At 41.8% G+C, this 27,885-nt stretch overlaps 2 protein-coding genes across 3 annotated transcripts; one reads left to right on the top strand and one right to left on the bottom strand.

Moving 5' to 3' along the window:
• Positions 1 to 1,089: 1,089 nt before the first annotated feature.
• Positions 1,090 to 18,310, bottom strand: TK2 (thymidine kinase 2). 2 transcript variants are annotated; one of them, XM_083753536.1, is made up of 10 exons: positions 17,973 to 18,310; positions 14,718 to 14,755; positions 12,782 to 12,856; positions 10,859 to 10,912; positions 9,783 to 9,872; positions 8,694 to 8,767; positions 6,081 to 6,169; positions 5,166 to 5,245; positions 3,642 to 3,722; positions 1,090 to 3,347 (listed from the first exon to the last, which is right to left on the bottom strand). In XM_083753536.1, exons 1-10 carry the CDS (start codon positions 18,145 to 18,147, stop codon positions 3,249 to 3,251), a joined length of 855 nt encoding a protein of 284 aa, XP_083609662.1. In that variant the 5' UTR covers positions 18,148 to 18,310; the 3' UTR covers positions 1,090 to 3,248. The 2 variants fall into 2 exon arrangements, with proteins under 2 accessions (XP_083609662.1, XP_083609661.1); XM_083753535.1 differs by lacking the exon at positions 3,642 to 3,722 and having other exon boundaries at positions 17,973 to 18,258.
• A 1,246-nt stretch (positions 18,311 to 19,556) lies between these two features.
• On the top strand, positions 19,557 to 26,414 carry LOC310851310 (chemokine-like factor). Its single transcript, XM_083753539.1, has 4 exons — positions 19,557 to 19,845; positions 21,268 to 21,426; positions 24,173 to 24,268; positions 25,866 to 26,414. The coding sequence occupies exons 1-4, from the start codon at positions 19,783 to 19,785 to the stop codon at positions 25,971 to 25,973; spliced, it is 426 nt and encodes a 141-aa protein (XP_083609665.1). The 5' UTR covers positions 19,557 to 19,782; the 3' UTR covers positions 25,974 to 26,414.
• Positions 26,415 to 27,885: the final 1,471 nt, after the last annotated feature.

The raw sequence follows: 27,885 nt of genomic DNA, 5'->3' as shown, positions 1-27,885 counted from the left end.
AGCTGAATTTAGTTGCTGTACTCCTTTCATTTCCCACAATGACCCTGATATAATGCTACACTGGAACGTTGTGGGAAATTAAAGTCGCAGCTCCCAACCAACACTATTGCCAGGTAAACTCTTGACAGCCAGTCATGGCTACATAAGCAGTTGCACTCCCATCTAGCAACATAGAAAGCTGCCTTAGACAGTGTCTGACTGTTGGGTCTATCTAGCTCAGTATTACCTACACAGATAGGCAACAGCTCTCCAGGGCTTTGTGAAGGGCTCACGGCCTTGCCTGGAAATGCTGAGGATTGAACCTGGGATCTTTGGAATGCAAAGCCCATGCTCTACCACCGAGTTATGTCCCTTCTCACGAGGGGTCAGTCTCCATAATAAAGATGCTACTGTCTAGCAGGAAGTGCTTAGCATTACAGCATGAATGTGACTGGCATAGCACTGCATTCTAATATGTATGGAAGACCACTGAAAAAGACACGCAAGCAAGCAAATTGCATATGAAGTCCCAACGTTGGAATTAAAGAGAATGCAGATAAGGGGTTAGATTGGGGATTTCGTCAGTGACAATTCGCATTGCTAAGTCACCAGGTTATGAACATGCACATGTGAACTGGATTTTAGGATCGAATCCCAGATGACGTTTCAATCCAAGTAACAGATGAAAGTTGACTGGTGACTAGTGTCTTCTTTTGGTTACAATTATACATGTTTGGAAAACGTTGCATCTTTTATAGTTTATAAATCTGGAACATGACCGCAATGTTTCTAGGTTAATGTGACATAAATCAGGTCATTTGGCAATACCATTAAACTAGCTAATTATAAATTCCTCTGATGGGCATTTGGATTTTTATTCAGTCTTATCCCAGCTCAGAAGTGTAAAAGTATATTTGAATCAAATCCCAAGAACACTTCCTCTAGGGGTTTGCTGTGGGTTTTTTCCACCAGTATTTCAAAACTAGCCCATTCATCTAAGAGAGAGTTAAGATCCGTTATACCTCAGAAATCAGTGTTCCAAAGAGAATAAATTAAGCAAACTGCTTTAAAACTGCTCTGTTTAATATAAATAAGTATTCAAGAGATGTCTTTAAACAGCACTAGAAATTTAATGAAGTAGTAGAAGGAATGTTAAAATGTTTTTGAGACACTGTGTTTTCAAAACCCTGCAGTTACTTTCCATAAACACTCTTGAAAAGCTTTACACAGATTAGGTAGCCATCTGGACAAAAACATACACATTAAAAAAAAGCAACTTATACTCTTGTTCCATTGCAATGGGAGTGTGTCCCGAGTGGGATATATTCTGTACTGGAAGTATTTTGCACCCACATTCACACTTATTTCAACTAGGCTTAGGTTGCCAATGAAAGACAGAATACGTACAGTGGTACCTCCGGTTATAAACTTAATTCATTCTGGAGGTCCGTTCTTAACCTGAAATCGTTCTTAACCTGAGGTACCACTTTAGCTAATGGGGTCTCCTACAGCCGCCACACTGCCGGCGCACAATTTCTGTTGTCATCCTGAGGTAATGTTCTTAACCCGAGGTACTACTTCCGGGTTAGTGGAGTCTGTAACCCAAAGTGTTTGTAACCCGAGATACCACTGTATAGGAGATCTGCACACAGTATGCAGTTTAGGCCCAGGCTATCTGAAGGGCTGCATTCTCTCTCATGAGATCTCTGAGGGGAGGCCCTTCTCACTCTCACAGCCCCACCACCCTAACTGGCACATTTGGCGAGGATGCATAAGAGGGCCTTCTCAGTGGCTGCTCCCAGATTCTGGAACTCCTTTCCTAGAGAGAAAAGACAGGCTCCCACCTTGTCATCCTTCCACCATCAGGTGAAGAGCTTTATTCCAGCAGGCTTTGAGGAACTGGCTGTTTTTAAGAAAAGAGCTTTTCATAGCGCAGTGCTGTTTTTTTACTAGTTGTATTTTTATATCATTTTAATTCTACTTTTTAACTATTTTATATGTTTTTTAGCATTCTGTGTTTTATCCGTGTTTGTTTCAATTGTTGTAACCTGCCTTGAGTCCCAGTTCGGGGGGGGGGGGCAGGATATAAATAAAGGAATAACTGCATTTATCGTCATCATGTTAAAACACACATTGTGACCAATCTTTACAAAAGAGCTTAAAGCAGTACACCTGTGGAGCCCGGCTCACAATGGTGCCCTAGATACGTGCTTTAAGTTTAAAATCTTCAGGGCTGCATCTAGACTAAAGCAGCCATCCTATACACACTTGCCCAGCAGTAATAGGAATGACATCTAAATCAATCTGCCTAGGATGCTGCTGCAGATGAGTTGCACTTAAATCCCATTGAAATCAATGGGACTTAAGTGAGCCGTGACTAGCTTTGCACATTGATATCAACAGAACCGTAAGTGTGGATCCAGCCCGGTGTACTCAGACATATTTATATGTAACATCCTTCAAGAACTCAATGCTCACAATTCAGCAGGGTTCTGCAGACTAGGTTGGCAATGTTGACAAAACTCCACCGGAAGCGCAGGCGCCATTTGCCGGCCATTGCTTCATCTCAGTTAAGGCGCAATTGAAAAGTTCTTGCCCTTCCCTCCTCCTTTACTCTCTGGCAACCAAGTGCTAGCTAGAAAAAAGCACTAAAGCATGATGACAACTGCCTCTCTCATCCCTTTAAAAGCCATGGGGAGAAAAAACCCAGCAGTGACACCACAGCTTCCTATTCCTTGAAATAATCATCAAATGGGAAATACATTGTACATATACATCCAAGTGGAGACGTGATAGGTTTTGCAAGGTTCTTACAGTTAGAGCTAATCTAGACATCGCAACAGTCCACAGTGGAACTGGAAAGGAGTGTGAAACTCCACCCAGTGCTTGATTTTTCTTCCCAACTCACAAAAAAATCCTTTAAGTAAGAGTAAGATTTGAATATACATGGACGTTTCAAACAGGCCTTCTTAGAAAGCAGTCTTTGACATAGCTTTATAATAGCAGCAACATTTTGGAATAATAGAAGTTGTCAGTGTATAACTACAGGTAAAGATGGAAATTTATAACAAAACCTGTTCTTGTTCAACATAAAAGGTACTTTACAAATTACAAGGAGTGTACAATATTGCGTCCTACAAAAAAAACCCCTCATAATTATTATTCAGAGAAAGGATGTAATGAGGTGTGCATATAACATTTTTTCCCCAGGTCTCCTCCTTAGAACTGGTTTCTACAAGCAAGAACTGTACATTAAGGGAAATCTGTTTCTATACACAATGTTGCCTGGTGCAAAGGGTTAATATCCGGTCCTGATTCTCTTCGTATTTTTCCATCATATCCTGTAGGTCGTGGTCAGCCTGAAGCACCTTCGAAAAGAAACCAAACATTTGAAGTGTGTCATTCAGAAGCTGTGGGTGATGTCATTAAACATTGTATTGATGCTAACATTTAGGGTAGCTTTAAAGACTTAAGGAAGTGCAGACATCACTGCTCACTGCAAACATCAAAAGAAATTTTCTCCAGCTTCCTGGAGAGTCAGTCAAAAGCTTGAAAAGCCCTGGAAGGTCAGCTGGACTGGGCTGGGCAAGGTGTGTGTGCTGGCATTAAATCCCAAAAGAGGAAGGGGTTGGCTTAAAAACTCAACATTAATATATACTTACAAGAACCGGGGAAGGAACTTTGAACATTGTTTGTTTAATGAGCCACTCTTCATAGAGCTGGTGAATAGCTGCTAAATATTCCTGTCCAAAAAAGGAGAAAATATTTTGTTTTCTTTACAATATATGAGGAACCTCAGGTCTGGGAACCAAATGCAGCCCTCCGGGCCTTTTTATCCAGCCCTTTATTTGGCCAAGGCCATCCTCCTCACTAGTCCTGCTCTGTGCCCTCCCTTCTAGGCTGGAATGTCCCTGGAAGTACGATAATCATCTTGGATGGAGGCCAACGAGTGGTGTTCGTGTGGCCACACCCAACATCCGTATGCAGCCTCTGGAAGGTGTCCCATGAAAGGGAAAAAATTCCCCCACTCATGCAATAGACACAAAACTCTAGGACACAGGTGGGGAATCTTTTTCAGCCTGTTCAGACTCCTAGGAGCTGCATGCCAGCAATGGGTGTTCCTCTCTTCATCCATTCCCCATCCAAGCAAGTGGGGGAACCCCCCTCCCCCTCCCCTAAACACTCAAAGCTGGCCACTGTACTCCATGCTCTAGTAACATCGAAACTAGTTTGTTGCAAAGTGTTCTATGTGGGGATCCCCTTGAAGATGACTTGGAAATGTCAACTGGTCCAAAATGCAGCAGCCAGATTACAGGCCGGGGTTCCTTTTAGTTTACATTTAAGCTCAGCTTTAAAAGAGCTGCACTGTTTCCAGGCCCAATTCAAGGTGCTCACTTTGGTGATCAAAGCCCTCAGCGACTCAAGCCTCAAATATCTGAAAGACCACATCCTTCACCACAGAAACTCTTGGGTGCTAGTCAGCAGAGGCAGCCATCTTGATTGTTCCTCCACACTCAGCAGCTTGGGGGGGGGGGGGGAGAGAATAAAGGGCATTCTCTAGAGCAGCCCCTAAGTTGTGGAATTCCCTTTCTACAGAGGCGCATCTGGCAATTTCACCATACAGTTTTCAGCAAATGCTGAAGACGCATTTCTTTACCCTGGCCTTTTGACACCCAGGATGTATATTTTTAGGACCCATTCTATTTTATGTGATTGGGGGTTTTCGTTATTATGTTTTCTAAACTGTTTTCAATGTTGTCTTTTAATTTAAAATGTTGAAGCCCAGCCTAGGCCCTTGGGGTGAAGAGTGAAGTGATGATGATGATGATGATGATGATACAGAAACACTTTCACACAGAGAGAGTGTTACATCCTTCCCCACAGATCTCTCCCATGCAGCAATCTGGCTTGAGGAATGCCTCTCGTTTTATCTAATGGAAGTCTTTTTCCACAAGCCTAACTGCTAAATTGAGGGAGGGGGCGTTATGGATCTTGTCAAGATCACAGGAGCATTAGACGTGGGAAAAACTTCCAGACTGATACCTCTGGCAGAGAAAACATACACCTTGCACTAAGGCTTCATATTCTTTCCATTCTTCTTCCACGCTGCCAAGTTCTGGTGTGGTTAGCCTTTAAAGGCCCTTTGGGTGAGTTCATTCCAAAATCCTAGAAAACTCCCTCCTTACCATAGGAATAACCTTTTCCTCTTCCCTGCATCTTCTCTTCAGTCTCTCATAACATGTCTCAGGAGAGGTCTGTAGATAAACTGTCATTTAAAAGAAAAAGAAAGGGGTTTTGAATGGTCCGTCCTGCTCTTGAAGGCTCGGAGATGAGTTACATTTCTGGCTTAGTGTTCAGGAAAAAACCTACACCCAGCCTATCCGGTATTTCATTTACAAATCTAGTACAGGTATCTCACAGTTTACATACATTTAACTTGTGCACATTCAGTTTTACACATTTGGCAATAATTTTTTAATTTTTTTTTTACAAATGGGGCAGGCATCCAAGAAAAAAAAAGACTTTGGCAATCCCACCTGACATTGGACCCAATGTATTTTGACTAAACGGGATTTTGGCTCTCTGTACTATCCCCTGGAACATAACCCCCGCACAAGTTGAGAGTCACTTGTATTATTATTTAGTAACCTATATATCACTTAATGTCTAAATAGGCTTTTCAGTGTTTTACAAATCTAGAGAACGTCAAGAATGCAGATGCTTCGAAAGCAGTTTACAAGTAGCATTAAACTATATTTTTATCAAACAAACAGAATAAGATCAATATGTAAAATGTCAGAATGCTTCTCACAGGGCAGCTGGGGAGGGAAGGGAGAGTTCACCTGGATCAGGCCCTAATGTCTTCTTCCCCCCCTCCTCCCTGCCCCACAGTGATCCTGGTGGTATGAGAGGAAGGTCCAGGTGGAGGAGGCTTAGAGGTGGTGTTTACCTGTGTCCTTCTCTCTCCAAGAATCCTTCCCACAGGATGGTTGATGGCAGAAGGTAAGCCTAAAATGCTACCACATCTGGCTAGCTCAACTAGTAACGTGAAGACAAAGAAAGTGATGGTGGGGGGGCCTTCCAAAGCATAAGCACTTTACCTATCAGATCAACTGAAACATCCATGTTCTTTATGATCCACTCGAACCATTCTGTCAATACCACGTAATCCACCTCCGGCATTCTCCCACTGTAAAGACACATAATATGGATATATCTGAGGAAATGTACAGAGCTGTGCAACTTAAATAAAAAATATTTTTAAAGAGAGCTTTCACTGTTATACAACAGATGGTGCCATCCTGAGGCAACACACACACACGCAAACACACAATTTGCATCTGTCTCCTTGGAAACCCTCACTGTAAACCAGCAATGACTTCTAACCAAATCACAAACGAACCAAAATATTTCTATACAAGCTGACTGGTGTATCAAACACGTTCACTGGATTGATTTCAAACAGGTCTGAAAGCAATATTATCTGCAACTATACACAATTTGTGTTTCAAAATCCACAAATGGAGGTGGTGTGGAGTAATTTTAGGGTTTTTATCCTCTTCATCTTTAAGTCATCCTCTATCCCTTTCAAAAGCCTTAAATATTCTTTGGCTGAAATGCTGATTTTCACTGTTTATTTCATAAAACCTATTTATCTCTCAATAGTTTTTTTAAAAAACACAAAGAGGTTTACAAAAAGAGTAAAACAATAAAATTATCAGTAAAAACAGCTATTCCAAACATTAATAATTAAAATGAGTGATAAGCTAAACACAGATTAAAACACATTAATATTCTACATATGTAGGTAGCCTTGTCTAAACAAAAATATTTTTAGCTGGTGCCAAATCTGACATCAATAGGCAGGGAGTTCCAAAGGGTGGGTTCTGCCTCATGAAAAGGTCAAGTTCTTACAAATGCAGAACAAGCATTCTGTGGCACCTGCAACACTGCCAGTTCCATAGATCAAAGCAATCCCAGTGGGCATATATGGGGTAAAGCAATCTCTCAGGTAAGTTGGTCCCAAAGTGTTAAGGGCTTGACCTTGCCCTGCTAGCAGTCTAGCAAGCTAGCCCTAACTAGCCACCAGTGCAGGTCTCTGAGCACAGGTGCTGAGAGGGTCTCACTCCTGTCAGCTATTGTACTGCAGCATTCTGCATCACCTGCAGCTTCTGAATCAAGCATAAAGGAAGATTAAAACACATTAGGTTTTCTGCATTGCAGCCTGATGCACTGAATCCAATAAATCCATTACTTCTTTCCTGAAGTTAAACACACAAACACTAAACAGGCCAATTCCTCAGTTCAAGACCATTTTGCTGCCTGAGGCAGACAAGATAGCACAACTCTCTCCCCATCCCCTTAAAATCAATGTACACAAGCCAAAGGGACAGGTAGTTAAATCTTTCTGATGATAGGACAGCACATCCACTGCACCCAAGGGCAGTAGGCTAGTTTATGAGGTATAACAAAGCCTGTGTGGCATTCACAACATTGTTCTCCGACATCTTACGGTTGTTGCCTGTTCCTTGGCATCTGCTGCCTGAGGCAGCTGCCTTGCTTTGCCTAATGGTAGAGCCGGCCCTGCCAACTCTCTTAAGGCAATTTTGAAAACAGTAATATGTACAGGCTCTAAGCTCATGCAAGACTCTCAGCAGGCTTGTGTGTTCTGCCCAATATATAAAAAGCAATGCAAATGAATGTTTTAACATGTAAACGAAATAGCAAGTGTTATTCGCCCACCCCCACCCCGCAACAGACCATGGACAAACACCGAACTTTTCCGATTTATTTTTGCATAATAAAACCAGCACGTTTCAGAAAATCAGCAAAGTGACTATGAAGCACAGATGCCACCTTGTGGATTAACAGGCAGCTGCCTTTACCCCTTCCAAAGAAATACATTAATTCTGGGGTCTTTTCAAGCAGAAATATAAATTCCTGTTCAGCACAGTCACATGACAGCATGGCAGCAGCAATAGCAGCTAGCATGCACATTTTGGCACAAGGAACTGACAAAAATTTGCACGTCATTTGTAGCCACTGTGGGTGGTAGGCTCCAACTGAGAAGCACATGTTCTTGCATCAGGTATCCTTATTCAGAATACACTAGTAGGACCTGCAACAAAATGCTGCAGCGTGGAGTGCTTCCTTTCTAAGCTTCTAGCCAATCATGGCTTCCTCCATTTTACTCAATTCCACCCATCCCATTTTCTGATGAACCCCCCAACCCACCCCCAATAGTCCTTCAGTATCCACTGAAACTATTCAGTTCTCATTGGGCGGGGGGTATTTTTAAAGGGGGGGGGAGTTCTGCCCTAAAGGTTTTTTCTGTAAATTGCTTTGGTATGAACCTCTGCAAACCTTGCCATTTCCCTGAGGCTGCCATAGCCTTCTCCATGTGGGTGGGTGGTATCACTTTGGCTACATAAATCCACAGCAATCATGCCTGATCATCAGAAATATTCAGAATCTATTTTGTACATGACATTAATCTTGAATCTCAAGAACATAAAAAGGAGCAGGTTTCCACCTTAACCTTTACTTGGCATCTGCATCAGCAAATAAAAAACACACCATGCTGGATCGAAGTAGTTAACACAATACAGCAAAATTTCAGATATTCAATGCAAGAGAATAAGCTAAAAGCATGGTTCTAACATTACAAAATGTAAACACAAGCCAATATTTTTTTAAAAAACTGGGTACTGTACCTTCGGTAAAGGTTTTCTACAAAAATGTATTTGGCGCTGTGGATTGACCTCTCCATCATTCTAATGGGTGAAATCTGCAAATTGAGGGATTTCAAGAGACATTTAGCCGTTTCCTTACCGCTGTCGCAAGGGAGGGCATCCACACAGTATTGATACAGAAACTGTAACAGGAAACGGATTACGAAAGCCAGAATACAATACTGGGGGGGGGGGGTGTCATAGATTCATGATAAACAGCTATATCAGGAACAAGATCAAGAAGCACGCTATGACTATTTAAAACCAGCCAATACTTTTATTTTTTTTACAGTAAAAGAAACCTATAGGACCACAGCAACTTATTATTCACACACACACACAAAACTACCTGAAGCAAATGAATAGTCTGTGTCCATTTAAGGACTTAAAGGCAAGGGCTTGCAAGGCCAACCACACTCTTCCTGGAAGGAAGTTCCATAGTTAAGGAGCTGCTACTGAGAGGACACCATCCCTCATGCCCACCAATCTGTGATCATAGTGGGCCTCTTAGACCACAGGCAGTCTGGTGTGCATCTCGTTCTACAGAGCAACATAAGAACTCTGTTGAGGGTGCTGGTTTTAACTGACTTGGCACCTAGGAACTTTCAACGACCTCCTCCTTCCATGTATTTCTTCCTACATAATATCCAAATGCCACAACAAGACATTACCAGGAGCAGGGGCTTTTCTATTGGTGGCACCCACCTTATGGAATGCATTTCCAAAGGAGATCTACCAGGCCCCCCCAAAATGGGGATTTAGAACAATATGTTTGTTTGGATTTCTGGCCATCCTGACCAATTTCTGACCTTTGCACTGTAGGCTGCATTCCAGCCAGGCAAAAACCAGGTGTTTTTAGACTCCTACGCATCATTCCATCCAGCCAAGCAAGAACCATTTCCACCAGTTCAAGGACACATTCCAGCCAGGCAAAAGCTCTCGAGGAAGGCACAGAGCAGGACCAGCAAGAGGCAAAGCAAGCGGTCTTGAGATGTGCATTCAGCCCCAGAGCCCAGAGGTTTCCCACTCCTGGTCTAGTGTTAAAAGAAACAAATGTAGTTCAAAACCCACCATTGGCTTTATATGCTGGTCCAACATAGTCAGCTGCACGTAAGTCTGCAACGTTATCCCCCAGCGGGATGCGTCTTGGTACATTAAGCCCTGAAAGAAGGAGAAGGAGCGTTGCTTTCCTCACTATTTTTATTGCATTTTCATAGTTGTTAGAATAATGTCTGGTGGCATTATCACAAAATAAAGTGAAGCCGTATGACAGAAAATAAAGCTTGGAGATATATATATAAATATTACCTTGGAAATTATTTTTTCAGTGATTTACAAGTAAACTCCATTTCTAGATAGATCCATTTCTTGTGATTCCTTTGCTCATAAAATAAAAGAGTTCTTGGTTTATTATTTATTCATTAAATTTATATTCCAGGCCTTCCTCCCAAAGGAGCTCAAGAGGCAGGACAGAATAAGCAACCATCTTGATCCATCCATAACAATGCGATACGGGAGGAGCTCTTGAAGATTCCCAATGAGCTGCTGTGGAATGTCTGATTATAATGAGCTCCAAGTCATAGGAACATAGGAAGCTGCTGTATACAGAGCGAGACCACTGGTCCATCAAGTTCAGTATTGTCAGCTGCTATGGCCCTTCAGGATTTCAGACAGGGTCTCTCCAAGTCCTTTCTGGAGATTCTCAGGATTGAACCTGGGACTTTGTGCATGCAAAGCAGATGCTCTGCTCCTGGGCTACAGCCCTTCCCTATGAATCCAAAATCAGTTTTTTTCAGATAACCAAGTAGGGCAACCTTAGGCACACATGGCATATCATACTCCATAATACCTTTTATTATCTCCTTGTCAAATGGATGATATTTACTAGCAGCTCCAGGAGATGAAGCAATGGCACAGTCATTTTGTTTAGTGGGCGCAACAATTAAGGTAGGACATGGGACGTTATCTATTCAACAATTTTCATTCCTAAACCAAGTAGCTGAGGCAGAAGCATTATGAGAGCAGGATCACAGCTGCACTTTATTTTTGTTTCAAATCACCACTGTAACCCACATTACGTTCAAACAACAAAACAAAACAACAGTAACTCATTATTTTGGTATTATTATTGCTATTAGATAGCTTACCAGAGGGTTATGACCACGAACGTTCCTCCATTTAGATACTGGTTCAGTCAACACCTGAGTGTGAAATTTATAAAAATTAAAATTAATGATAAAACATTTTTGTTTTTTGCTTAATTTGCTATTAGCTCTGGCTCTTTCTTTTGCGACGCTGCCTTCAGTTTTAGCTGGTTTGGGTGACTTGCTTTAATCATGGCAGCATTTTTCGCAGGGGTTGTACTTGACCGCATGCTTTGAGTGACAGGCGCTCTATCACTGAGCTACAGCCTTTCCCCAAATTCCTAATTCAATCATCACAGAGTTGGCAAAGTCCTTGTAGGCTATTTAATCCAACTGCTTGCTTGATGTTGGAAATCCAGGGGCTATTCAGCCTGAAGCGAACCCACTGCTGGGTAACTGGTTCCATTCTCAAACAGCTGTTACCATCACAAAGCTTCAATCAAAAATCTAACCTCCTGTAACCTACGCTCATTGGATCTTCTCATGTCAGACAGTCTCTTCCCTCTTTAATGCAGCAGCCCTTCCAGGGGCTGTACTTTCTGGAGACTGGGGTGAGTCACTGTTGGTGTTCCCCCCATGGCTAGATGCGTGGCTTGGATGCACCAGGAGCCATGCAGCTAGTACTGGTAGAACTCCTTTCTGGTTAAGGTCAGACAGGCCCCTTCCCTGGCGAACTTCTGACACCTATTGAAGACATCTTTATTCCAGCAGGCATTGTAATTAATGTTTGACTTTATGGTTTTAATAGATTGTATTTTTTTGTATCGTATCTTGTAATGTGCTTAGATGCTATTGTAGAAGCATATAATTAATTCAAATAAACAAAAACTCTGAAGAGTGCTGTCATGTCCCAGCTTCAGTCTTCTCTTCTCTAAGCTAAACATAGCCACTTAAGGGCTGCTTCTACAAGATACTCAGGATCACTTAACAATTAAAGCATAATTCAGATGTGATAAGAGATCCTGTGTTTGCACTCCATTTGCAGATGATTATGGGTGGTGGTACGGGACGCAGGTGGCGCAGTGGGTAAAACCTCAGTGCCTAGGACTTGCTGATCGCAAGGTCAGTGGTTCGAATCCCCGCGGCGGGGTGAGCTACCGTCGTTCGGTCCCAGCTCCTGCCCACCTAGCAGTTCGAAAGCACCCCTAAGTGCAAGTAGATAAATAGGTACAGCTTTATAGCGGGAAGGTAAACGGCGTTTCCGTGTGCTGCGCTGGTGCTGGCTCGCCAGAGCAGCTTTGTCACGCTGGCCACGTGACCCGGAAGTGTCTTCGGACGGCACTGGCTCCCGGCCTCTTAAGCGAGATGAGCGCGCAACCCTAGAGTCAGACACGACTGGCCCGTACGGGCAGGGGTACCTTTGCCTTTACCTTTATGGGTCGTAGTGGGGGGTGGAATGTAATGTACTCCTGCATTAGGTGACAACTGAGCTGCCTATTTCACTTGCTAGCCTAGAGGCTGCATCTGTACAGAGGAAGGCAATTTTACTCCCTGCTCTGTGTAGCTTTGCAGGAAAACCAGTTCCTATCTACTGGCATTCACCAACATTTTATTTATTTATTTATTTATTTATTTATGAATGAATGAATGAATGAAAAGAAATTTAAAAGATAAATCTGAAACCATATCCTAAGCATGCTTAACTCAAAGAAACTTATCAGGGCTTCCTTTTTCATTAAACGTATTTTGGATTAGAGCCTGACTTGGGTCATACACACCATACATTTAAAGTGCAATGTTTGCCCCTAAAGAATCCTTTGTAGTTTACCTGTCACAGACCAACAATTCCCAGCACATTTAAATGACAATTCCCAGGATTCTTTGAAGCAAGCCATCTGCTTTAGAAGTTATTCAAATGCATGGTGTGGATGTGACCTAAGATCAAACATCATCAGAAAACTTGTGGGAAATCTCAAAACACATCACCTCAATGCTGGTATTTTTGGCAAAATAATCCAGGCATGTTGTCTTCCCACTTGCAATATTCCCCTCGATGCAGATCTAGTAGGAGAGGTGGGGGGAAACAATACACAATATTAAATGTCAGCAAACAAAAGACTTGCAAACAGAAGTGCTGCTCAAAACTTTGTAGAGGAAAAGCTGAGAAATGCATTTCTCCCCTAAGGAGAATGTGAATAATGGTGCAAAAGTAAACTTCTCACCTCTGAGAATTCTACACTTTTCTGTACGTATCTTGGCATCCATAAGTTACCTTTTTACGAGTTTAAAAAGACTAACAAGTCACTTCTGTGTTTTTGCTTTAACTTCTCTCCTCTTCTGAATGTATATTTCACAAGTGTTTTACAGTTGCACATGTTGCACATGTTTTCTGAAAGCCATGATGAGCAGGGAGAGCAATCTTAATCCCTGATCCACTGCACTGGAGTGGGGTTTAGGATGTGGAAGAGATTTCTCTGTGCCCAATGATATTGTGGGTAGGGTAGAAGCTACCACCAGCAGAAACTTTGCTGTCAGTAACCAGTATGGCTGCATGAAATGGGATGCTTCAGAGACAGAGAGAGAGGCAAGACCTGGGCAGACCAAGGAGCCACTGCATCCTAAGCCAATTCAACCACCAGCAATGGACCTAATCCCAGGCCATTCTGCTATGCCAGCTTGGAACTAGAGCAGTGAAAATCAGCATTTTTGCTCTCCCATCAGGCTCGCAATCCTGCAATCTTTTGCACATGTATAGTACTGTTTCACAAGGATATTTTTTTTAGACTGTGGTAAAAGGATAGTTGAGTATTTTATATGTTCTTCCAAAATGTATCAAATATAATATAGGAAGGCTACGGTCAATAGGTAGGGTCTGAGTCCCAGTTCAGGGCCTGCACTGGAAATTCTACTGAGAGCCTAACACAAGCCACGCTCTCTCACCACCTCTGTCACCACAGCTGTAAAATGGAGATAACTATACTATCCCGCTTTATACTTGATTTTTTAGTGTTAGTTCATACATGTGGAGCACTTAAACCTTTTCAAAACACTCCCGTTACATATCAGACAGTTGCTGTCTCTACTGTCTTTTCAGCACCTGTTGAAGACTTTCAAAAAATCTTCCAACAGGTCTCCTATGTGGATATTTTTATCCCAACCAGTATCTGTATTAATCTGAAACTGGTTTTATGCATGCCATGGTTTTAAGAGTTCATATAGCTGCAATTGTTTTTATACATTTTTATTGTATTGTGGAATCACTTCTGAGATGCTTCAGAGGAAGCGATTTGGTTTTTTTAAAAAAGAAAACTTTATTAGTTTTCAATTTATTATAGAAACATGAAGAAAAACGATAACAAAAACTCAGCAATATAGCCAACTAAAGGCACAGAATACAAAACCTATGTTAAATAATAACATCCTACTTAAAATGACAACATCCGTATTTCTCCAGGCACGCCTGGGAAGAGGTACCTGTAAATCTGAAATTAAACTATCTGAAATAAAATCCCACCATACTGAGTAGAAATGATCAGGATCTTTCTTTTCCCATGAGAGTTGTAACTTATGTGTTATTTTTTCCTGCAATAATTAAATTCCAGAGATTTTTATACCATAAGGATATAGTCAGATATTTTTAAACGATTTCCACTGTTGTGCTATAGAGATCTGGGCAGCTGCCAGCATCTATTTCAAAAGTTCTTTTTAGCGAAATGCCTTCATAGTATTTGTCCAGTCCAAATATTTAGTAAGAATTAATCAACAACAACAAAGTACAATTATTTCCATCCCTTATGACTGAAGGTATTAAAAGGTAAACTAGTACTTCTGCATTCAAGTGTGTCTTTCTATGCATTTTATAACTATCTCAAATATCAATAACATTGCCTTTATTGGGGGGAGTGGGAAGCCTTATACTTACAACTGTCTTCTTCCGTCCTCCATTTTCCATGTGTTTATCTAAAAAATAAACAAACCACTAGTTAGAGCATTAACCTTGACAATAAGGCTACATACACACCATACATTTAAAGCACTATCATACCACTTTTAATAGTATGGCTTCCCCCAAAGAATCATGGGAACTGTGGCTTCTTAAGGTTGCTGGGAGTTGCCATGAGACCCCCTGTTCTGGTCAGAGAGCTAAAGTTACTTGAGTTCCCTCGGAAGAGGGAATGATACACCACTCTGTGAATTGTAGCTCTGTGAGGGGAAATAGGGATCTCCCAACAAATCTCAGCACACTTAACAAACTAATTCTTTGGGGGAAGCCATGGCTGTTTAAAATAGCATCATAGTGCTTTAAATGTTGAGTGTAGATGAGGTGCAGCACTCTCAGCTTAACCTACCCCACAGGGTTATAAGAATAAAATGCAAAAAAGAATCATGTACACCTTGAGCTACTTGGATGAAAGAGGCAGGACAAAAAATGTACTAAATAAGACAATTTAAATCATTCTATTGCTAATGTTCAAGCCATGACTGCCATTGCACATGGAACCAATGCAGATCAGTAGCCTTGGTTTGCAGTAGTGTGTACACAATATGGTGGGGGGGACACCCTAAAGGCAAGGTTCATCCAGAACAATTAAGTGAGGGCTGAGTATACTTAACAGCCACAGAAAGCTAGCTGTTGGGGAGCAGAAACAAATAACTAGGTGGGAATGAAGTATCTTCAACGGAAGCATTACACACTGCAACATTTTGCTGAAGGTCCCACTTGAAACAGTTCATTCAGCTTATGGTATGTATTGCCATGTTAGAAGTAGTGGGCAGCCAGTATGTCTCACTGGTCAGAAAACATCACATGTAAGGACTTAGGTCTTTCAACTTAGGTATTTTCTGCAAGGAGAAAAGCAGGTATGGTCTGCTGCAAGAGCTCTTGTTGCCAATGCAATGCTGCAAGTCATACTTTTGAAAGGCACAAAGGTGCAACACATTCAGCTGCACAGTGCAAGGCACTCCACATATCAGATGTTGAGAGAGACAGCTTGCAGCACAGGAAGGATGTGGTAGAGGCAACACTATGTATACTGCTAACAACAAGACAAAGACTCACATCATACAAGAACAACACTACCACAAGGCATTATCAACGTCACAGACTAAAGCAAAGTCAAGTTGCTAAACAACAGATTATTCACACACAGAGAGAGGCGAACACTCTTGATGGCTAAATAAAACCTCTATGTTCTGAAGCTATATACTTCCAAATACTACTTGCTGGTGAATGGCAGTAGGAGAGGGTTATTTGCCCATGTGTGTGGGCTTCAAGGAGGTATCTGGTTGGCCACTTTGAGGAACAGGATTCTTGACTAGGAAAACAGGCCTTTGAGGTGATTTAGCAGAGCTCTTCCTAACACACACAGTACAGTCCTTTGTCAGAGTTGCATCTCCACTGTTTAATTTTCCATTTACAGGGAGATAGCAGGGGGTAGGGGCAATAATTCAGGCATAGTTATTTTCCATGTAGATTCCCTGGTGATGAGAGGCCCATGAGAGGACTGTACTGCAGGCCTAATTACAGCAGAAACATAAATGAGCACCACTTGTCATGGAGCTCAACCATGATCCCCAGGAGCTGTAGCTAAACCCACATTCCTAAGTGTGATAATGGGTTGAAATTTGTGAAACACCACCAGAAAAAAGTTTCAGCACAGTCAGAACACTGCAGTTCCCGGTTGGGGAAAGTCAAGTGCTGGCATAGCAACAACTTTTGGACCGTCTCGTACATGTCAGAGCCAGTATATTCACAAAAGCCATACTGTTCTGTGCAATCCTCCTGTGTCAATCTTAAAGGGACAAAATTAGCTTGAGTAATCTGCTTAAGAGCAGATGCCAGAGAGGACTGTGAAGAAGAGCTGGTCTTCACAAGAGCAACTTCCAGAGCAGGTTTACAGCCAAGGAATGAGGGAGGCCTCCAGCAGCACTCCACTCCAGAACCCTACAGCAGCAGGCCTAGATGTGAGAGATAAATTTACCTGCTGATGAATGGTTTAGTGGGCTCCTACTGTGATACACTCTCTCTCTCTCTCTCTCTCTCTCTCTCTCTCTCTCTCTGTGTGTGTGTGTGTGTGTGTGTGTGTGTGTAAACAATCCAACAGATAGACTGGAATCAAGCATAACTATATATCTCCCCTCTGCCTGTTTCCTGAGAAGGCAGATGTTTTGGAAAACTACTTCCAAAGACATATGCCAATCTCCTAACGATGTCTACCCATTTTTCCCCATTCCACCCTACATCTTTCATGGGGGGAAATGGGTAGTAAATACTTTCCTGCAGAAATCTATTACAGGGCAGTATTAAATAGAGTGCTTCAAATACTTTTTCTGAAGCATCTCATGATGCTATATTTTGTTGCACATCCAACTTGTGAATAATTATCCATTCAGCAGATACCTATATCTGTGTATATTACTTTTTTTTGACTGAAGGATTTTCGTTATTACATTTGTGCATCATGACCCGAGTTTATAAAGAAGCTTCCTCATTTTTTTCAAGTCACCATCTTTTATGTGCAAAGCCAGAATAGAAAGTAAAATGGTATAACCACTGTATGTTTTTTATCTGTACAAAGGGAAGATGAGAAATATCACTAACTTCTATCTCTCTCTCTCTCGTTAACAGAATTTGTATCCTGCTTAATTGTAAATAAGCCCTCTAAGGAGTGTGTTTATGCACAACCAATGTCCCTTGACTCATTTTGAGTCTGTGTGATATCATACTTCACACATAACACACGCTTTAAAGGGGGGTTGTTGGAGCCGAGGGAGAAACTGCAAGTATTCGAAGAAGCGGAACTGAAGGTAACCATTACACATTACTGCAGAATCAGAAATAAAACTCATTTGAATTCAACAGAGCTTCTTCCCAGCTAAACTTACATACAGGTTGTGGCATGTATCTACAATAGTCCAGGCATCAATTCAAATCCACGTGCTAAAACAACATTAACAGCACGACCCTAAAAGTGTCCACTCAACGGGAAGGCTCACTGTGCTTAGTAGCTACTTGAGCGCACACGAACTACAGACACTGTTTTGCATCTTCCAAACCAGCAAAGGAAGGTTTCTGATGGGAAAAGAACAGCGTCTCCGGATTTTATTTGTTTTTGGGTTTTTTTAAAAAAAGAATATTGATTAGACATGCAGGGGACTAAACTAGGAGCAGACCTACAGGAAGCGTCTTGAGAAGATCCAGTCACGCAGCGGGAGCGCGGATCTCTTTGCAGAAGTGGCTCAGGCTTTACGGGCCTGCCCTTCCAGGTGCAGAAGTCGCAGGCGAGCTGAATCCCTCGCGCGCACCGGGAACCTAGAAGGGGCGGGCGGCAGAATGATTGCAACAACCACATCGCCCATGTCCGGAGGCAGCTCTCGCAGGCTGGTGCTAGCTGTGCAAAGCCAAGCGATGCAGCGACCGCTTCCTTCCGCCTCTCTTGCCGCTGCAGACCGTCTACTTCCTGTGCAAGATCGTGACGCCTCCGCCTGCTCCCGGAGGCAAGCGAAGCATTTGCAAAGCGGGAATTTTAAAGGCGCAGCAGGGCTTGTTGACCATCGCGATCTAAGCTGTTCGCGTCGGGGGTTGTTATTGTTGTCGTTTCGAGAAGAAGGAGTTCCATTTGACACCATCTGACATTTCAAACGATGAGATGTCTCCCTTCTTCTATTGACCGAATGCATCTGTCTGCATTGACTAGGCTGCAAACCTATGTACGCCTCCCTGCGAGTAAGCCGCCCCATCGAGCAGACTGTTGCTGTCACTTCGGGCGCAGAGTGAACAAGAGGTTCCCCTCTGCACGCTGGAATTTGTACCCATATGTTGTGGACTTACGCGGTTGAATGTGGAATGCAACGTAAACCTATGTATTTATATAACACTGACTGAATGGATACTCTGAGCATACAAGCACCACTTCAAACATTACCAGCCCCGAGCGTGAAAATTTTTCTTCGTGCATTTAAAGGACGTGGCTTTTCCCGCAAAAATCGTGGCAACTGTCGTTTGTGAAGGGTGCTGAGAATTGTAGTTCGGGGGGGAAGGACTAATGTTCCCAGGATTCTTTGGTGGGAAAACCATGTACTTTAAATGTATTCAACAACACACGTGTACGCAGATATCAGGAGAGAAGATGCTTTTGGTCGGGTGTGCTTTTTATTTGGGATTATTAACCTAGCAAAAAAGCATTGTTGTAACAGTTTTGTGGCAAAATAAACCCTGATGTTCCTCTTCTAAGATATCTCCAGGTATTGAACATGAATGGTTTTGTGTGTCCAAGTTTTAAAGCAAAACCTTTTGGCTTCCGCCAAAACCCCATCTTTTGATTCAGACATCAGATGAGCCGGAAAGGGCGGAAGCTGGTCGATTTTGCTTTCGAAAGGTTAGTGTGTTTTGTTAGTCGCTTTAATCAATTTGGTTTTGGAGATTAACGGAGTCCTTCCACCATACAGGGAAAACTTCCTTGTTTGAGGCTTTCATCCTTTATATATATAGGCCCAGTGGTTGTTTTTAGCAGGTCAACCCGGCCGTATTAAACATTTCATGTTGTCAACCGCCCTGTGATTTTCGGGTGAAGGGCGGTACATAAACGGAATAAATAAGAATTGAAACTGGGCTGTTAGGCGGCTGAATGAAAAGATAACAACAGGGCATTGAAATAAGAAGATACCATTGCGCCCCCCTTTTTTTTAAAAAAAAAAAAACCTGCTTGTAAATGCCCACCCGCCCTGTGACGTAGCATTATTCCCGATTCATGGATCCCCTCTCTCCCTGGTCCCCCTGCCTCCGTTTTTGATCCTCGCCGCAACACCCCTGCGAGGTGGGTCAGGCGGAGCGAGAGGAACTAAGCCAGCGGCTCAGCCCAGCAACCGCAGGTGGGGCCTTCCGTCGGCAGCGTAGCTTGGGGCTCGCGGGCGCGCCACAACCCAACCGGCGCTCTTTCCGGCACCGCCCGCCCGCCCGGCGCTTCTGCTTCTCCTCAGATGTGACCATGGTGGAAGTAAACCACCTTTTCCTGCACTCCGTGAGGGGAGGCCTCAAGATTGCCCGCATGGTATGAAGCCAGGCTGAGGGGAGGGGGAGGGGGGAGCTGAGGTTAGATTTAAAATTTAAAAAAAGTTTTTAAAGCCTTGGCGTGTGGTGGTGGGTCTTCATATGTGCCTCCCTGCAGTCTCTTTGTAACCTCAGGGGCTAAACAGTGAAGCAAGAACAGAGAGGGAGGCAGTCTCTGAGCTTGTGCAGAGCGCATTCACTTTAAACCCCAGGATTCTAAGTTTTGGGAGGGGGACGTGGAGGGTAATGTTTCCAGATCTCTGGCATCTTTGCCTCTTCTGTTTACAAATTAAGTGCCCGGTAAACAAATTGCTGTATTTTGTGTGTGAGCACATTTATTATTATTATTATTATTATTATTATTATTATTATTGGAATTTATATACTGCCCTATATCCTGGGGTCTCAGGGCGGTTCTCTGAGGTGGTGAGTGTGCTACTTGCATATTTATATGGATGTTGACAAGTTGGTTCACACCCATGAGGTGACTGCTGTCAAGCGATGCCACTCTGCCCTGTGTCTGTGTGCCTTAGTTTAAGTGAACCTTCAAAACATTTAACTTAGTTTTAGTGTTGCTTTCCAGCTCTTCTCTTTCACTGTACAGCTGGAGCAATGGGTGTTCCACGTTTGTCATTTTTAAAGGAACTGGAAAATTTCAGCAATGCTGATTTTTGCCTCTTGTAGCCAGCCATCTATTTCCACTTCTCTGGATGTCACGTTCTCTTATCTGACTATTAGAATATATGTGTGTGTGCATGCACTGTTAAATCCCACTGCCTTATTATGATTATTTAATTCTTTGGGGCAAACTAGATGACAAGTGAATTCACTGAATATGTTTGGAGTTTTTGTTTTCTAAATAGCTGCATCTAATCTGAGGTTTTTGCCACACGACAAAAGTAGCTTTCAAAACCATATGGCAGCTGTTTGTGTTCTTCAGTGCACACACATACACACTTCTTTGGGGACCCATGCACAGAAGGCACCTCCTTAATCTCTTGGTTTGAGGAGGGGAAGAAAACAGTACACCTCCAGATCTTTGAATCATAGGGAAGGCAAGATGTATTCAGGCCCATTTTAAAGACACACTATAGAGCCAGTGTTTCCAAATAAAACATTGATTGAACAACTACCAAATTTTAAATTTATAAATTACAGTAGGGTTTTAAAGCTTGGGTATGATTATTTTAGTAACTTGAAGTTAATAGCTCAGGCTTAGAACAACTGCCTAAAACCCTGGAAAGTCACTGCCAGCCATTGTGGCAAACAATACTGAGCAAGATGAACCAGTGGTCTGACTATATGACAGCATCCTATGTAAATAGTTTTGCAACATTGGAATATCTGTAGTATGACTATGTATGTATGTATGTATGTATGTATGTATGATCCTAAGTCAATATTCTGTCTTTCTTTCTTGCAGCTTATAGCTTTTATGGCAACCATCTGTTTTGCAGTTAACAGATCTCATGAAGCATTTTTAGCACTCGTGATCATTGAATTTGTCATTACTTTATTATTCTTTTTACTATATCTGCTGAATCTGCAAAAAAAGCTGAATTTCTTATTTTGGCCCTTGGCTGTAAGTATTAATGTGCACAAATTATTGTTGTGTATTGTCTTGCAAAAGTACAAAACCAAACAGCAGGAATTGTGCTAGTATTTTGAACTTCCGCCCTTCCATTTCCAAATCAACTGTTGGGAGTAGGGAGAAGCATCCTCCTCTCACCTGTCCTTATTACCACAATACACGACAGTTATTAACATTCAGACAAACAAACAAAAGCTACACTTTTGAATACCGTACAGCAGCTACTGTGAAAGATGGAAGGATATTTTTATAAACAGAAGAGTAGAGGATCAATATAAAGATCAGTAAAAGAACTGATAAGAAACAACAAAATGTTATATTTTCAGTCCTTTTAATTGTTTATTTTTAATGCAGTTAATTTAATTTAAAAACAAAGTGAACTGAAGAGTACATATATAGATGTGGTTTTTAACTATTATTTTGGGGGACTCTGGGGATGTTGCCTCCCCCCCCTTCTGAAGACAGAGATGTGGCCTTAGGGGAATCAGCGATAGATCTGGGTTTGAGCATCACTTTACAAAATATTGGGAAGTATCTTATGTTCTGCTCAGAGCAGACCCACAGAAATTAACGCTAAGTTACTTAGAACTAACGTTGGCTACAACCTATTGTTTTGCTCTCTTTCTGCATCCTATGGCAGGGAAGGAAGTACTTGGCATACCTTGGGGATGTATTTGATTATGTTGTTGAAACAGAGATTAGGTTCAAACAGATCTCTTTCACATAGAGTATTATATTTGGATGTAGGTGATTCACATATGTATATCTCCCAGGCTGAAATCCTAAAGACACATTTGCAAAAAAGTAAGTTCCACTGAACACTCTGTGATTAATTCCATGCACAGGATTGCACTGCATGCTGATAAGACATTTTAAGCATATACTTAAAAATGTAAAGCATGAATGCTACAAATGCATGTTTGCAAACAGAATTACACTACCAGGGAGCAAATAGAGGCAATACCTCCCAACTAACCATACCTTCACCACCTGAAATGTGTGAAATGGCCCTCACATCTGTTTGTATTGCAGGTGAAGTCCATATGATAGGAAAACTATGTGCAGTTTAAATTGCAATAGCAATTTAAATCGCATAAATGCAAATGATTGCTTGGTGGTGCAATCACTAAGTGTGTGAAGTTAAAATCTAAGCTTGTTATTTTATTTTGTGCATCTTATTCTAATCAATAATAGTTCACCGCCCTTTTTTGTTTGAGGCAACATGTTTACAGTGTCATATATTACAAAAGTGAATATTGTGCCTTTAACTATCCTATTTGCCCCCCCCCAACCATATGGTTCAGTATTGTTAACTTAGTTAAGAAACACAAGGTTCTGTAACCTACAACAGAATATGCAGCAGAGAAATGATAGCCAGAATCCTGCTTGATTGTGTTTGAGAAAGTAAAATAATAAATACATAACTGACCAATAACATCGGTTCTGCCCCACCATCAAAAGCCCTGCCCCCCAACATAGTCCTGCCCTCCCAACAAAAATCCTGGCTACAGCCATTTCCAGATTCAAGGGATGTTCTGACAAAGTCCCATCCAGGGGTCTTTCCCAATGTCAGCACCATCCTCACAATCTGCAAGCTATGACTGTGAACTATCTGCTATTTTAAGTTTCTCATATAGTACCACTGTGGGCCACTGCTCGGAATTTAACATGGCAGATGGTTCACCCACCCACTACTAGGTAGGGGGGTTGGACTAGATGACCCTTAAGTCCCTTCCAAATCAACAATTCTATGATTGTATTAAATAACAAAATCCCTGATCATGGATCTCCCATGTAATGTCTAATTTGACCTTGAACGTGCAGATTAGAATCTGATGAGCTGTTCACTTGGGGATTTTTTTTTTGAAAAACAATGAACTGTGAACTCTACTGAGAGAGCACTACTGAGAGAAGGCCACTTGGTGTCACTGTTGCTTGGATTTGGATGTCTATCTCCTTTTACTTATCTTTTGAGAGAGCATAAAATGATTAAAATAATGTAGATTTGCCATAGAAGTCTTTGTTGCTGTCCAACATAGGATTATTTGAATTGAATACGTATACTTAAGATTAAACTACAAATAAAAAGTTTAAATTATTCCCCCCTGCAAAAAAGAAAAATCCTTTTTTCTCTCTCAATAAACAAAGGTAAACCTGCGGGGGGCGGGGTGGAATACAGAAAAAGAGAGCAGAGAAATGGGGTCAAAAGATGAGAGAGTGGTAAGCAAAAAAGGGGAAACTCAGCCTGTTTGACACCAGGTGGTGATGGGGTTGAGCCTTCTTTGGGATGGTTCTCAGACTCTGTAATTCTAGCCCCCTCGGAATGCCCCAACTTTGATGGGATTTGGCACCAGGTTAAAATGTGTGTCCTCCTGGGCATATGGTGATTGCAATCTAGGCTATTCAAGGTCTGAGGAAGTGTTGAAATACTGCAGTTACATGTGATGGCCTCATACCTAACTGATAATTTTAGTTTTTTAATTGTTTATTTGCATAATGTGTTGTTCTATTATATTTTGGTAACTGCTGCATGATTCTTTTTGTAAATAAGGAACAGTCTAGATGTTTTGATAATATATAAATATCTCTGTATCTTGGGTGCCAAAATAACTTTCCTGGCCTCACGTATGTACTATGCACCCTGGCTTACGGGATGCCATTGACTACACAACCTCAGGTAGCAAAATGCCTGGTCCTGGAGTCAACATGAAGCCATGTTATTTGCTATATTTTCCAGGATGCTTTCAACTCCCTGGTGGGGGCGCTGTTTCTCTTCATTGTGGGACTGTGTGCAACAGTAATAAAAACCGTAGTTGAAACTTTGGTTGGAGGGGTAAGTAAGAGAGTCTGGATAGTATTGTCTCATAGAAATGAAAGCCAGAGGAGCCTTTCACATGTGACGTTCCCAGCTTGGTAGACCATGGCTTGCAAAATTATGAATGCTTTCAGACACTATTTTAATCATTTTTCCTGACATTTCCTTACTTGATAATGTTTGATTTTATGTGATCTTTCACACAATATAAAAGCCAGTTTTGGAAATCTAGCAAAATCTGCTCATTTCCATGTTAATTGTTTCCATTTGCAACACTGTTGGCCTAGAAAATTGTGGGCAGCATCCTGGCCACTAGTCATGTCACAAATTTTGGGGTGGTATTCTAGCATATATTCCAAAATGCCTGTCCAGGCATTTTCATGGGTGAATCCGGGGGGGGGGGGGAGTACATGTGCATAAAGGGTGGGGGTTGATAGCATATGATTCACTGGTGTCATGGTGGTGTCTCTTGATCAAAAAGCCACAATTCCATAATGTAGTGTAAAAAGAATGTTACTTACTGGGACAGAAGTGCTAGCATCATAACCAGGAAAACCAACCCAATAATCCCCACATCGAAATGCACTCTGTGTTTGGGCTCTAGCCATTGGTGAGAACTTTTCTCCTAATACAAATAGCTGGTTAGGACGGATCTAAATCAGGACTATAGTGAAGCATTTGAATTTCCTATCCCAGGCCAGGATCATGATTGGACCTCCCACACCTGCTTTTTACTCTTAAAGAAAAATATCAGTGTGTTTCTAATTGCGTCAGTGGAATTACATCTAGTTTGGCGCAAGTAACAGTGAAATCAATGGTGTTCTGCAAACGTTAATAATTTCATTCAGTGAGTTGTTATTCTACCAGTGGGGCCAATAATAGTATTTTCGGCATTAAAACGGAACAATGGCATACAAGTTCATATCACGTTTCTTATATGAAAGAGAAGAATATAATTTACATCCAGACTTGCCAAGTGCAACGGTGCCCAATCAGTTGGCATGTTATCCTTCTCCACCATCCCCATTTGTCTTAGGTGCAACTACAGTGGTACCTCTGGTTGCGAACGGGATCCATTCCAGAGCCCCGTTCGCAATCTGAAAGGAACGCAACCCGCATGGGTCGTGATTCGCTGCTTTTGCACATTTTGTGCTTCTGCGCATGCACAAGTGGTGAAACCCGGAAATAACCCTTTCCGGTACTTCCGGGTCGCCGCGGGACGCAACCTAAAAAAAGTATCATGAAGCAAACGTAACAAGAGGTATGACTGTACCGTATCCCTATTTTACCATGGTCAGAGTAGCCTGTTGAGATGAGTAAGTATTGGAGCCTACTGGAAGAATACAACTGATAGAAGTCAGGCAAGGTCAAACCGGAGACGATTTCCCCAAAAACATTGGGGCAGAGATTACTTTATGGAACACAAGATAAAAAGAATTCAGTTTTTTTCCCATCTATCACAAATTAAACATTAAAATTGAAATTCACAGGACAGGACTCTTTGATGAGCTGTGGCAGATGCTGTAAACTAGACACAGGCTGTTGCTGTGATTCAATAAAGAATAATGCCCAGAACATTTTACTGGCATCTGAACTACTTTCTTTTCATTTGCAGGTGTTTTGTCTGATCCTGTGTGCTCTCTGCATAGTAGATGCTGCTTTTCTTTTGAGGAAGATTACATTTAACCAAGGAGCAGCAGCGGGGGATGATAATAACAATTAGAATGATCAATGGCCAAAGTCTAATTTATAAACATTTGGAAAGCCTGTTTCAATAGGCTGCTTGTGCCAAATTTTATTTATATTTTCCTAAATCTGAAGAGCATGAGCTAGCCAGTAACGCAAGTCAAACTGATTTCAAAGAGAGATTTTAAAGCAGAAGCTTAACTCTCCCAGGAAAGTGAGCAGGGTTCTGAAAATGTTTTTGTGCTCTTAGATTAGAAGAAACGTATTTATGAATGTTAATATATAGTATTCTTATGTACTACTTTTCTAAACTTGTTTACCTATTCAGCTGTATGAGCCATCTTGAATTAAGAATAATCCTGTGAATTTTATGGAATACCAATTCTAACCAACATTACATTTCAAATTATTATCATATGCAGCTTTATGAACTGGTTTGTGTTAATGTTTTTAATTAAAAAAGCTTTACCTGTAATAATACTGAATCATAAGTGTACTGTATATTGTTGAGCACACTCCCAATTTCCCTTAAAAAGTGCAAGGGTGGGTTGCACTGAAGGGTTTTATTTCTGAGTAAACATACATAGGATTGCAATGTAAGTTTATTTTTCCTGAGAGAATATTGGAAAGTCATGAACTTTTTGTAATGCAGGGGCGGGGACCAGGATTTGACCTGCATGCTATTTTCTGAGCTCCCTACATCCTCCAACGGGCATTTAGGACTTCTGCTGAACCTTATTTAGCCAACAGAGTAGAGGTTCCCCATGCCTCATGCATTGTGTGCTTTCCAGGCAGCTCCCTGTTTGCCTGTAAGAGTGTCTGTATATACAGGCAGCGACCATTCTGCACGCATCCAATTGACACATGACCGCCAACACATAGAGCTCAGTGGAAGCAAGCAGATTCCTAAAAACCAACAGCACAAGCTCAAAGAGCAACACCGTAGCCAGTCAAGGAGCCAGTTTAGTTAAGTATACAGTGTTAGACACAAGCCATTAGTGGGTGACCACAGGCCATTTTCTTAAATTCTGTTTTGGCCAAACAACCCAAGATCAAACCATTATTGCTGATCCTGGTTTGTTTCGCTCAACCATAGTTAAAACTCATCATAGTTCCTTCCTACTTTGGACAGAATGACAAACTGCTGTTAGCTTAAAGGGGAGTAAGGTAAATGTAAAGACAAATGGACTTATGATGTCATGGTTTCATGAATTACTGGAGCCTGCTTCTTCAGATGCATGATACCTGCCATCATGCATCCAGTGGCGTTTATAAAAACTTACATCATTAGTAGTAGTAGTAGTCGGACCCTGCCCATCTGACTGGATTGCCCCAGTCACTCTGGGCAGCTTCCAGCATACAGTGGTACCTTGGGTTACATATGCTTCAGGTTACAGACTCCGCTAACCCATAAATATTACCTCGGGTTATGAACTTTGCTTCAGGATGAGAACAGAAATTGTGCAGCGGCAGCAGGAGGCTTCATTAGCTAAAGTGGTGCTTCAGGTTAAGAACAGTTTCAGGTTAAGAACAGACCTCCAGAACGAATTAAGTTCTTAACCCGAGGTACCACTGTATATAAATACATTGTAAAACATTAAACCTTAAAAAGCTTCTCTATATACAGGGCTGCCTTCAGATGTCTCTGCCCTCCCTGCCCCCAAGAAACAATACTTCTGTCTTGTTGGAATTCACCGTCAATCCGTGAGACGCCATCCATCCTCCAACCACCCCCAGTCACTCACACAGGACATTCACCGCCTTCACTGGATCTGCTTTAAATAAGAGGTAGAGCTGGGTCTCCTCTGCATACCCAGCCCAAACTAAGTCTTCATGCCATTGTTATTTTTGCTGCCAACAGGGTGTGACTGGTGAGAATGGGCTGCTTGTGAACATTCAGAGTCATCTATATCACATCCTCACCATGTGGTAAAACACACTCTTAAAAA

Source organism: Podarcis gaigeae (assembly GCF_964106915.1).
Source record: "Podarcis gaigeae genome assembly, chromosome: 8".
Lineage (NCBI taxonomy): Eukaryota > Metazoa > Chordata > Lepidosauria > Squamata > Lacertidae > Podarcis > Podarcis gaigeae.
This window is presented reverse-complemented; position numbering and strand designations above follow the sequence as displayed.

Excerpts from the sequence above, each read along its gene's own strand:
- TK2 (XM_083753536.1), bottom strand. The coding sequence starts at position 18,147 with ATGTGGTTGTTGCAATCATTCTGCCGCCCGCCCCTTCTAGGTTCCCGG. Across the intron at positions 8,768-9,782 it reads ACCAGCATATAAAGCCAATG|ATTTCACCCATTAGAATGAT; the intron begins GTGGGTTTTGAA and ends CTCAATTTGCAG. Across the intron at positions 5,246-6,080 it reads TGTTTCAGTTGATCTGATAG|TTTATCTACAGACCTCTCCT; the intron begins GTAAAGTGCTTA and ends TTTAAATGACAG.
- LOC310851310 (XM_083753539.1), top strand. The coding sequence starts at position 19,783 with ATGGTGGAAGTAAACCACCTTTTCCTGCACTCCGTGAGGGGAGGCCTC. Across the intron at positions 21,427-24,172 it reads TCTTATTTTGGCCCTTGGCT|GATGCTTTCAACTCCCTGGT; the intron begins GTAAGTATTAAT and ends TATATTTTCCAG. Across the intron at positions 24,269-25,865 it reads TTGAAACTTTGGTTGGAGGG|GTGTTTTGTCTGATCCTGTG; the intron begins GTAAGTAAGAGA and ends TTTCATTTGCAG.